Source organism: Engraulis encrasicolus, chromosome 8 (genome assembly GCF_034702125.1).
Source record: "Engraulis encrasicolus isolate BLACKSEA-1 chromosome 8, IST_EnEncr_1.0, whole genome shotgun sequence".
Lineage (NCBI taxonomy): Eukaryota > Metazoa > Chordata > Actinopteri > Clupeiformes > Engraulidae > Engraulis > Engraulis encrasicolus.
The window spans coordinates 26,863,793-26,876,292 of NC_085864.1; the positions used below are offsets into that span (position 1 = coordinate 26,863,793).

At 42.6% G+C, this 12,500-nt stretch overlaps 1 protein-coding gene across 1 annotated transcript in view; it reads right to left on the minus strand.

Annotated features, from left to right (window-relative positions):
• Positions 1–5,836: 5,836 nt before the first annotated feature.
• si (sucrase-isomaltase) overlaps positions 5,837–12,500 on the minus strand; it is an 81,494-nt gene continuing 74,830 nt past the window's right edge. The window contains exons 41-47 of the mRNA XM_063205327.1: positions 12,005–12,089; positions 11,502–11,558; positions 10,962–11,086; positions 9,297–9,385; positions 8,663–8,712; positions 8,082–8,252; positions 5,837–5,919 (exon numbers count right to left, since the gene is read on the minus strand). Coding sequence (XP_063061397.1) covers positions 5,848–5,919; positions 8,082–8,252; positions 8,663–8,712; positions 9,297–9,385; positions 10,962–11,086; positions 11,502–11,558; positions 12,005–12,089 — 649 coding nt within the window. The 3' untranslated portion in view covers positions 5,837–5,847. The remainder of the gene's footprint in view (positions 5,920–8,081; positions 8,253–8,662; positions 8,713–9,296; positions 9,386–10,961; positions 11,087–11,501; positions 11,559–12,004; positions 12,090–12,500) is intronic.

Here is a 12,500-nt window from a genome sequence, read left to right on the forward strand (position 1 = left end):
CTCTTTACATGACCAATGGCCTTTTAGCCTTTCTAGTAGTTTGTTGTGGAAAAATCTTAGGCATCTTAGTTGCTAGGCACTTGCTGTTTCACGTCAGTGTCAGTCAGGAAACAGCAAATAACTTTGGAAGGATTCATCTCTATACTTTCATGATCCTGTGAGAAGACATTTGTTTTCCATGTTGCTCTGTTGCTTGATAGTGAAGTGTGTTTGAGAACATGCAGCCTAATCATGGTCCATATTCATATGATACATCATCAGAAAAAAAGTTGTTTGTTAATGGTAACCAGGATGCAATCATCTATCACAAGTGTGTTGTATATGGCAGTGGGTCAGCATAATTCCATAACTCCAGTTTAGAATGAAAAAAAAATATTCCATGGAACAGGTTGCATGTGACAATCCTCATACAACATACCATGTTACTTTCAGAACTTGCCTTTTCTAGTTTCCCCTGCCTGCCTTATCTTCAGGGCAATATAGCCTACTTTAACCTCTCACCTACAGTAAGAGAAAGCTGAATTCCAACTCCCCTCTAGTGTGACTGTGGCAGGCAAAGAGAATGTCAATGTGATTTTCACATTGCTTTTCACTTCACTACTTTACAGCAATCGTAAGCCATTTTTGCAACCTGAAAGGCAGAATGGTGGTCAGAGTAGGTAGTACGTTTTGCAGCTAAAAATGTCTACTTTTGGAAATTCAAAATGGTGGACAATGGAGAAGATCTCCCTTTTCATGTATGAAATGTCCAATCTTTCCGGTCATAATGAATACTTGGAATTTGATGGTGGTGTTCAGCATTCATGAAAAGGTAATCTTTGTAAATGGACAGCATGTAAATAAATAAACTACCAAAAATATTACACAATGCACCTTTAAGATAGACACGATAGATAGTCGCCATGCTTCAAGAGGAATGGCGCCTCCTCTGAATTTGCTTCCTACACTAAATGGGTTATGACTAAACACGGTTTGGAGGTAATTCTCAATAGGAGAGGAAACTTTAACGGTAACATATTCAGTAAAACTGAAAACTGCTTATAGTGTTGGTTTGCGGGACCAATCAGTCTCCTTTGTTGAATTGCGTGTACCAAGACATACAGTGCCAAGTCAGGAGTTCATTTACACCCCCACCATGTCTATCAATCTCTCGGCTGTTCAGTACTTCCATCCGTTTCTGGGAAAAACACACTCGCTTGACCCTACAGAGACCCCTTTACCCCACAGACTACACTGACTCCGGATGACAAATGTTGACGGCCAAGTCCCTGGCAGACTAAGTACTAGCCAAACCCGTCAGCTAGCCGGGGGGGGGAGGCCAGGGGGGGGGGGGGGGGGGGGGGGGGGGGGGGGGGGTGGGGGGTGAACTGTGGCAGTTTGATTTAAAGGATGGTGGTATGTAAAGCCCGCTATCCATCTGAAGAGCATTGCTGGTCCAAGGAGGGAGAGATGGAGGGACCAATCTCTGGGTGCCGGTATAGGCCCCCACCTCCCCTGTCACATGTGTCTTGGGGTGTAATTGGTATCGGCGCACATGGAAAATTGTGTGGGTGAGGCAGCGTGTCACGCGGTGAAATCATTCGTGGGGAAGTCCTGCGATGGCCTGCTACTATTTGGGGTGTGGGTGTATAGCTGGCTGTCAGAATGGATACGATGGTAGTATAAAGTCTGGCAGCTACAGAGAAATGTATTTTTCCTCTTTTGCGTGCAACTTTGAAGTATGTGAATGGTGGATGATCAACAAAAAGACTGAATGAATGGATGATCAACAAAAAGCACTGAATGAAAAGACACAAAAAAGACTATTTTGGCTTATTTAAGACCGTGCCAGTTTAACTGGAAAGCTCTACAAAAATGTTGCGTCTTAATTACTTGTTAAGGCTTTGGGTTCAACGGAAGGACAGCACCATTCGTCATAAGCACACAACGTGGACTTTTAAGCCTGTAGCCAAACACGTTCATCTTTTCCCTCTCCCCACACAGTCTTCTCACAAAGACAATAGCTGTCTACACGTCAAAGCCAGAGTAAAAAAGAGAAAAGAGAAGCTGGCTTTTGTCTCACACTTGTCCACACTCTTTATACGTAATGCCTTTCATCACATTGCCACAGAAAAGGTCGATTTCAAAATCTTTTCCTCCGCTGTAGAATATATAGACTCTACCACCTCTATTCCATTTCCCAACATTTTCTAGGCGTTGTTTCTGAAGTCTCTACCAGTCATCTACATTTTACTCTAAGGTTTTTTCCCCCCACAGCTTCAGACAGATGTCATCCTCTTAGGGAAAACCCTACGCACAAACGGTAATGTTCAATGAGACCAGCTCCTTCTGTTTACAGTATCAGCACTCAATGATGCCTGATTATTGATGACATTTAATGATACATTTTTCAAAAGTTATGTGTTGAACGATGCTGGATTATTAATGACATATAATGATACATTTTTCAGAAGGTATGTGCTGATATTTTTCATAATTGCTGTCATGTCAGCAATCAATGTACGGGAAAAAAGAACGTCTCAAACCCAAACAACCACTGCACTCATTAAAGGGGCTTCTTCTGGCTTGGCAGGTTGTAGATTTCATTTGGGTTGACAGCAATTAAATAATTTCCAAGGCAGTCGTCTCCATGCTGTTTACACTTTTAGCTGATAAAAGGGCTACGATTTTTAACAATATTTAACTTCCTCACATCCTGCACCTCATTAGTTTGTGAGAGTCTCAATGCTTTTGCATCTGTTTGTGGAGAAGATACATCGTAGGATACATGTGTTTGCGGGTGTTGAAATCAGCTGACAGTCAACTGTGTGCGTACGTGCGTACGTGCGTGCGTGCGTGTGTGTGTGTGTGTCTGAGAGAGAGAGACAGAGAGAAACAGAGAGAGAGAGAGAGAGATAGAGAGAGAGAGAGAGAGACTGCATGCTTGCATGTTTGTGCATTTCCCTTCACTTTTAATCTAGCTGGTACTTAGTGGTGGCCTCTTCTGTCACAAATTGACAATTAATGGGATGCAAAAGTGAATTGTTTTGGACAGCCTCATTTTCATAACAGTGGCTTCTCTCCCATAGCCTCCCCCTCGTGCATTTTAAAAGCTCACCTTCTGGCTTCCAAAGAGAAATGCCTGTCTGCAGGACCGTAACCAGACATTTTCAAATATCGAGGTAAAATACTGTGTGCTGTACTGCATACTGTACATTTAGCTTCAAACACTTCAGATTGTTTTCATTAATCACTGCCTTGAGGATAAATGGGGGTGGCGTATAGGCCTACCGACTGAATTTATGATTGTTGATCATATATCGATTTTCATCATAGATACATTTTACATTACTGAGAAAAAATACAGAGGACATGACCTCTGTGTCCTCAATGGTAGTTACGGCCATGCCTGTCTGTGCTGAAATGGTAGGCCGTATCAGTTCAGAATCAATACACTCTACTGAACACATACACCACATTGGAGCAGGCATGTTGGTGATCCTCCTTCCCTGTCTGCTGATCCATGTCCTATATAATATATTCTAGCGTGGGGATGTTAAAAACACTCAGTTTCATATGTCAGGCCTTTGAAGTTATTTGAGTGTTATTTTATGCTTTCATGTGTTCTCGTTTGAGATTTTTTTTAGACGTTTGAGACTTTTTTATTTGTTTTTTCCCCCCTAGTCTGCAGTACTTTTTCGGTGAATGCCAGGAATAACAGCCAGTCTTTTTTCACTGCAGGTAAATCAAAGAGACAATGTCTGTCTGGCGTGTGTGTGTGTGTGTGTGTGTGTGTGTGTGTGTGTGTGTGTGTGTGTGTGTGTGTGTGTGTGTGCGTGTGCGTGTGCGTGTGTGTGTGTGTGTGTGTGTGTGTGTGTGTGTGTGTGTGTGTGTGCGTGTGCGTGCGTGTGTGTGTGTGTGTGTGCATGCTTTTTTTTTTCAAATTGATTGACTGCTCTAATGTACCCCTGTATTGACTGTTGTGCAAGGGAATGATAATGGTGTGAATAAGTCCCTGTATTCAAAAGAGAAAAAAAAAATCAGCAATTCAAATTCCACATTTCAGGTTTTAATAATGTGTATTGTACTGTAAAACAAAGTAATTATGTATTTTTCTTCATGTCCATTGTTACTGTAAAAGCTCTGTGAGGCGTGTTGCCTTTTATTTGACGAGAGCTCATTTGAGTGACATGCATGATGTTCTATGAAGTGCAAATCACTCCCAGCGCAAGCATGAAGAATTGTAAATTGATTCTTTAATCATGCATGGCCACACATTTTACAACATTTTTATCAGTTAGGCTGCCAAGTTTTCCATGTGCAAAAAATGGGCATAATAAATAATTTAATTAGTTAATGGTGTCTTATTGGCATCCTAAAACATTTAGAGGATTTAAATCTTTAATTCCCTCCTATTGTGGAGCACATCTTAAAAATCCCTTTAAAATTACTTTTATAATAAAACTTAAAAAAAAAGGTTCACTCCACAGGCGCCATGCACTGACCCGCTAATTGAAAAGGAGACTCGAGATTTACCTTTTTTTTCCCTCCCTCAAGAAAAATTCTACAGAACAAAAAAAAGTCCAAAAAAATAATTATCCTCTCAGTTGGATCTACTTTGCCCGGTCTCCCGCAAGCTGAACAGGGGCATGCTGTTCTGACTGCCGGTATGTCTGTGTCATTAGTGGACTAGCATGGCACTCTTCCCTCCCCCCTCTTCTCCCTTCAACACACACACACACACACACATACACCACCACCAACCACCGCCGCCCCCCACATTTTCTCCCACTGATTGCCAATTAGAGCAGAAATCAATTTCAAGTCCCCGTGGCTAAATTGATATCATTATGTTTACGGTGGGAATGTATAATTGATTATTGTATTATTATAACTGAACGTAATCGTGCATCGGTTTCATGCGCATGGGAGGTCTTGAGAGCTACGTAGAGATGTCTAGCTACCTGTAGGTTCTTGTGATCATTGGTAATCAGAAGGTGTTATGACAATCTCTCCCCCTCTGCACATCCTCACAAACTTTTTTTTTTCTGACTACCATTAAAAGTTTGTTCTTGAACAGTGTGCAACTTATTCTATGTGCAGGTGTAGTAACAAACATGACCGTCTCCAAGTCAGCAGTCAATTATCTTTATTTCAAACATTTACCTATGACAAAAATTCAAAGTTTTAAATTACATTGCTTACTTGACATGTAGGCTACATGTGCAATCAAATACAACATTCTTTCGGACATCAACAAAGCTCAAAAATTCATACCAGAGAACTTGTACAGTTATACCCGTTTTACATTTTGCATTTTAATATCCTCAAATTCTGGGGGGAAACAACACACTTAAAAAAAAACTCTGAGTTTAAATGTTTAAAATGATCACATTTGACAAGAACAAATTAAAGGACGTTAGCTCTAGAGCTAATGTTGTGGTGACATCTCAAGTTACAATCAGGACACCTGTGGTTTATACAGATGTTTGGCCAAAATATGTTTAAGTGATGGTTCAGAGTAAATTCACCCTAGGATCATTTTAACCGTGACATCAGTCAAGTAGCCCAGCCAAAGATGTTTCTACCTTGGCCAAACATTAATTGAGTTACCGAGTGATCCCTGAATAGCTTAGTATAAGCGCTAATGGATCTCAGTATCTCCAAAATTACCACAGTTCAAATGACCCTAGGGTGAATCTACTCCGAACTATCACTTTAAGTTTAGTGGGTATGACTTATATTCGGGTCAGCTTTTAAGTCCAGAAATTACACTAGACAGGAATCATATTACATAAATACCATTGTGGCAATGATGGCAGTGCTTTCCCTTGCCCCTTCATCTTCAATGCAGGACACAGGTCATCTTTATGTGCTCCACGCAATGGAGAAAGTCTCATGCAGAACATGAGATGACTTTGAAGCATGAATAACCAGCTCCTAAAATGATAAAAGGACTTTAGTGGATACAACTCTGAGGTGAATTTCTCAAAACCACAGTTTCTACAGTAACTACATTAGCTACTTTGTTATTTGCAATGCAATTTCCCATTCACAACTACCCAAGTTGCTAACTGGCTAATAACTACGCTTTCGAGAAACGCTCCCCTGAACTGTGAGTGTAGGCATCGGATGGAAAACTCTCTAAGTGCATCTGTGATGAATTTGGCCAGTATCAGTCCATCTCATTCTGTTTGGGCATGACTTGTATTACATAATGACATTTAAATGGCCTTTTGTTTGCGATTACATGGGGAATTTTAGTCAATTAAAAAAATAGAATTACAGATTTACAGATTTTTGTAAAGGCTTTTAGAGGTTTTTGCACCTGAACTCTTCAAATGTTACATATCCATTCTGGGATTGACTACATCAACTTCACAAGACAAAATTATGTCCTAGACTAGAGACATGTTGAGTATTGAAGTGACTTGCGTTGCAGGCCTTATGTTTGGCAGGGAAATACGAGGTGTGTCTCCACCTCTCTGAGAAATGCTGTTCCAAGCCATCATCCCTCAGCTAGACAAACAGGCTTATAGACAGGCACAGGCTCCCCGTATATTCAAAACGATTATACACTGGCAAAAATGTAAGCAAGATAAATGGAAGAGGTGGGCCGCGGAACACAAGTTATTCAAATTCATTTATATGGCATCTTTATCATTATATTTCACTTACACCCTCCCCCTCACCCTCACCCACAACCCTCCAAAAGCACAGGCTCTCTCACACACACACACACACACACACACACACACACACACACACACACACACACACACACACACACACACACACACACACACACACACACACACACACACACACACACACACACACACACACACACACACTTAACATCAACGTGAAGTAAAAGTCTGCCACTTTGTCTCTCCTATTCACACAGGAAGTTACTGTGTAAATATGTGTGGCGCTGTCCCTATACACTGAATCCAACTATACACTTTTCAAGGGTAAAGCCAGAACGACAGACAGAAGAAGAGAAGAAAGGAATCATATTATCCTCCACATCTACCTTTCTACTGTGTGATTCAGTACCTCTTCGGGGCCGGCCCAAGCCTTTATGGGGCCCTAAGCAAATTTCATCTAGGGCCCCCCATTCCACCACCACTGTACCCACCGTCATTGAGGTGTCCCCAGACATACAGTATAATGGCTCCTATTTCCATTGTGCCAGTAAGTATGTGAGAAAGAAGTCTATCACTAGGGAAAATGGTGGAGAGTTAATTTCTTCCTGGAACTTTGCTGCTCAAGGGGGGCCCTGGTGGCGTGGGGGCCCTAAGCCATCGCATAGTTTGCGTATGCCAGGGGCCGGCCCTGACTTTTCTCTTTTCTCCAGTGTTGTATTTCATCTCATTCCCAAACTTAAAGTTCATTTCCACAGGCTCACCGCCTCACACCCATGGTAGTGCAAAACATTTTTTGTAAAGAATACAATACTTAGGAAAAGCAGAGTTCGTTTCTCCAGTGACACTATTGGGAGATCATGCACTGTAATTTCACACTCTAATGGGAATTTATTTTTGGTGTGAGGATAAAATGACTGACCAAGTAGAAGCTTTCTTACAGGGAATGTAGCCGATGTGAAATTAAACCTTGGGACAATTTTTGCATTCGGTTTAAATCAAAAATAGTACTCCCAGCAACATGACCTTCTGGATATTACTTTGAAACATAATTATTGGATTATTTGCAACTTTACATTTTATAGCCTATACATAATGTTCTTTATTTCAATAAGTATTGAACAGGCTCTGTGTATGAAACACATCATATAAAAACTTGCTTTGTCTTGCTTTCGAATTATACATTTTTTTAATAATATGAATGAGATTACATTAACACTATGAAGCGCAGATTTTGTCTTAGGTTTTAATATCATACTGTCTCAGTCTATCTTATGCCTGTTTTCCACTGTCAGTTTTCTGGTAGGCACTACAGCTCGACTTCTGGCTTTTCAAATAGCCACAACATAGCGCAATCAAAAAGCAAAAAGTGGCTGTCGAGTCTCGATGTGTCGATCTGTAGGCCTACCAGAAAACTGACAGTGGAAAAGAGGCATTAGTATACTTTCAGCTCACCTGTGTGCGAGTGTCATGTGTGAATTCCAACGGTGCATCTGGGGATCCTGTTTTCTTGAGGACGACTGTCTTGATGGACACAGTGCCAGTACCCCACACCTTCACGTCTCCCAGAGTCAGGAAGTCCTTAGCAGCCATGCCGTTGTGGTCAAGCGTACTGTGCAGCACATTCTGTTGGGTGGAATTAGTGAAAAGGAAGAGAGGACATATTATACAACAGTGCTGCATATACTGTACAGTGCATTAACATGGGAAATCGTTTATCTGCATGGCGCATGTTATCTTTGTGCCACATGTTATGTCTGTGTGAACCACTGAACAGTAACAAAAATTATATGCACAAAAGGCTTGTGTCAAAAACTGTACATCAAAGATGAACAAAAAGTAACAACAAAAACTGCACAGTGATCATGCAAAGAAACGCTTTGACACTCTTGTGGAGTTATCCAATGTTTAGTAGTAGTAGTGTGTAGCTTTGGCAAATATGTCTCTTGTTTCCAACTCCATTAAGAAGTGGATTCTGGAACCATCACAGGACAAGATTCAGACTGAGGAACTACGGTACTGGACCAATGGCCTACCTTGTCTGCTCTGAAGGTCATCAAAAGGTGCTGGTTCTTTTCATAAGTATCTAAACAGGGGGAGAATGATAATGATAATGGACATAAGAAAGAGAGGAGGCCATGGAGAATGAGAAGAGGGGGTTAAGGAGAAAGGAAGAAGACAGACATTAGGATGTGACCGACTGCACATTTGCAGGGACAGGTACTAGCATTATTGTAATGTCCGCCTCTTCTTTGCTTCCCTTTCACCAAACTTCAAAACACATGCACAGAAGGAGGCTTTCAAACTTCAAAACAAAGCGTGATCATATAATCAGAGTCTCCCTTCATCTCCAAGTCAGGCAGAGGGCCACTCTGTCTCTCAATCATGCCACTACTCTACTATTGGTCAGGAGAGCACATGGGAGGAGAAAGAAAGAAAGAAGGGACAATGGCTGAAAAAGAAGAAAACAGGAGAGAGATAATTGAAAATAGAGAGAGAGAGAGAACACAGAAGAGAAAGAGAAACAATGCAGGGAAGAAGAGAGTTAAACAGGCAGAGAGAGAGGATAAGAAGGATAGAGTGAAAGAAAGAAAATGAGAAAAAGAGAGAGAGAAAGGGAGAAAGGGTGGAAAATTTGGTTGTTGGAGGAGAGGGAGACGAATGACTCACCGATGCCCTCGCCATCATCCCAGAACAGGGAGCCTTGCGCTGATCCGTCATCACCAAGGGCGACCAGGAGTCCCATGGGGTTCTTACGACTGAAACAGAAAGTGTGTGTGTGTGTGCGTGCGTGCGTGTGTGTGTGTGTGTGTGTGTGTGTGTGTGTGTGTGTGTGTGTGTGTGTGTGCGTGTGTGTGTGTGTGTGTGTGTGCGTGTGTGTGTGTGTATGTGTGTGCGAGCGTGCGTGCGCGCGTGTGTGTGGGGTGACAGAGGGGTGGACAAAAGGAAAGACAGTGAGTCCCAAAGGCACAAGACAAGACAGGATGATGTAAGCACGCGTGGAGAGCCAGCCAAGGCAGGTTGGCTAACAGGAAGCTAGCATTAGCGTAGGGTTCACACAGTGCAGCTGCTGCAATGCTCCGGCCACGCTTTCATCATCCCTCCATGAGATGTTCATCAATCTACTTCTTTAATACATGACAATAGACTGAAATATCAAACGTCTCATACCATAACGCAGAGAACAATGTAAAAAGCTGATTCTGTGTCACGATTGAATGAGTCACTCCAAGATATTTCATCATTTCTTGGTCTACATCATGTTTGAGAGAGTGAATGAAAGTTTATAGTGGGAGGCCTTCCTCTGTGCTCTGCGATGACGCATGTTGTGACAGGTTATTCTCTTTCACTAAAGAAATCACTACATTTGTTGCCACGTCTTTCTTTTCATGCCCTGAAAAAAGTTTCAGTGTGAACGTGAAGGTCTCCACACGTCCGTCTTAGCCTTCCTTGGATTCCATTTCAACATTCTGAAGCTTTAGATTCTATTGTTTTCACTGACAACCTACAGACTATTGTCCAACTTCAGTCAATGCCATGTCCATTGTACCGTAACTCAGGTTTAGCTTCAGCTCCTGCTCAATAGAATGCATTGTCTAGCATGACAACTGTCGTGTTGAATGCGTGTGAGTCGTGCGTTTTGCTCCACAGAGGGAGCAAACAAACTTCTCGACTTTCAAAGCGCACTGCCATAAGGTTATAGCTGGTACAGTATATGCTGTCCTAAAGAGAGCCATTAAAGACTCTTTTCCACTGCCGGTTTTCTAGTAGGCCTACAGCTCGACACAGCGACTGACTACTGTGCAAGAGTGTGTGTGTGAACGTGTGTGAGAGAGAAAGACAGACACACAAAAAGCTCTTTGCCACAGCTGTTTTTCTGGTAGGCCTACAGTTCAACATACAGTAGCGTGACTCGGCTGGCACTTTTTGCTTTGCGACTGGGCATGACACAGATCAATCGTAAAGCAAAAAGAGACAGCGCTATGTCGAACTGTAGGCCTACCAGAAAACCAGCAGTGGGAAAGAGCCTTTTGTGTGTAGGGTGCTGTGGATAGGGACAGATAGGAACGAGGTGGTGCTAAGGCACCAGCCTCTTTGCCCTATTAGACAAAAAATGCCCTTCTGCAATGCAATGTCTGTGCACGCCCCTGGCAGCTGTCATACAGGCTATGGGGAGTTGACCACGAGGTCCTACGCGAACATTACCCTGCCTCTCTCTCTCCCAACTCGTGTCTTGTCTCAATCTGCACTATCCTATCATAATAGTCAAGACTCAAAAGCCCCAAAATGAAAATGAAAAATGAGATCTCAGGGTGTGACTTTGAAGAGGCTCACCTGTAGAAGGTGTTGTTTTCTGGCTTCTGCCAAGGCAGGATGTAGCCTCCACGCACGTGCAGGTTGATGTGGTCCAGTGGTGTGGGCATAGTTACGACCTGAGCTCTAACTCCCATTGGTATACCCTTTAGAGGAAAGAAAAATGTGCACAAAAAAATTAAAAACTCAATCAATCAATCAGTAAGTATTTATATAGGACATTATCACACTCAATCGTCATCCAATGTGCTTTTTCTCCATTTTTTTAAAGAGATTTTAACATTCGTACACATTCATACACACATGAATTACACATTCAATGTGCTTTTGAAAATGAAAATGAAGTTTAAAAGAAAGATTATCAATTGCAAGTGAAATACTTTCATTGTGATATTTTACAGTAGGCCTACAAAGTATGTAGTTAACAAAAGTAAAAGAATCAGTATGTACGCATATGTGAACTACAGCTCACCCGAAGCATCATGAAATATATACTATGGGTGTCAAGCCATGCCTGAGTTCTGACGCATGTACAGTAGTGACAAACGGAGAATGGCTTACCGTGTAATAATCGTACCAGGGGGCATCTGGTAGGTAACCGCGGACTTCTGTGACACCCTGTGAATTAATGACAAACATATGCATGATGGATGTGTGTGAAAATGCTGGATGGCATGTTGTGCTATTAGAATGTGTGTGTGTGCGTGCCAAACTGTATGAATGTATGTATGTACTGTGTGTATTTCTGTCACTGTGTCTGAGGTGTGACCGCACCTTTGCTGCAGAGTGAGAGTTTGCACTCCTGCACAATCATGTGTACATGTGTGAGGGAGTGTGAGAGAATGTGTAAGAGTGTGTGTGAGAGAGAGAGAGAGAGAGAGAGAGAGAGAGAGAGAGAGAGAGAGAGAGAGAGAGAGAGAGAGAGAGAGAGAGAGAGAGAGAGAGAGAGAGAGAGAGAGAGAGAGAGAGAGATAATGTATGTGTTCATGCAGATTGGTGAGCGCCTGTGCTGTATGTAGTATATGCACAGAGACCTCTACTGTATTCCATATGCATTAGCTTACTGGATCAAGAGCAGGTGAGATCAGCAATGCCGGGCCCCACAGGAACTGCTTGTGGATATCCCACGTCGTCCTGTCAGTCACAAACCTTCCGGGCCAGAAGGAGAAAGAGGGGAGAGGAGACGGGTGGGTGAGCACTCATAGTGTGGAACTATGGAAGTCAGTGTGTGTGTGCGTGTGCGTGTGCGTGTGTGTTTGTGTGTGTGTGTGTGTGTGTGTGTGTCTGTGTGTGTGTCTGTGTCTGTCTGTGTGTGTGTGTGTGTGTGTGTGTGTGTGTGTGTGTGTGTGTGTGTGTGTGTGTGTGTGTGTGTGTGTGTGTGTGTGTGTGTGTGTGTGTGTGTGTGTGTGTGTGTGTGTGTGTGTGTGTGTGTAAGCTCTGCAGAGCCCAGAGGCTGTAACCCTGATGCCCCACAGATCCCCTCGTAAGAGGAAAGAGGCAAGAGAGGAATGGAGAGGAGGGAGAGGAGGAATGGAGCCAGGCAGGAATAGACACACTACA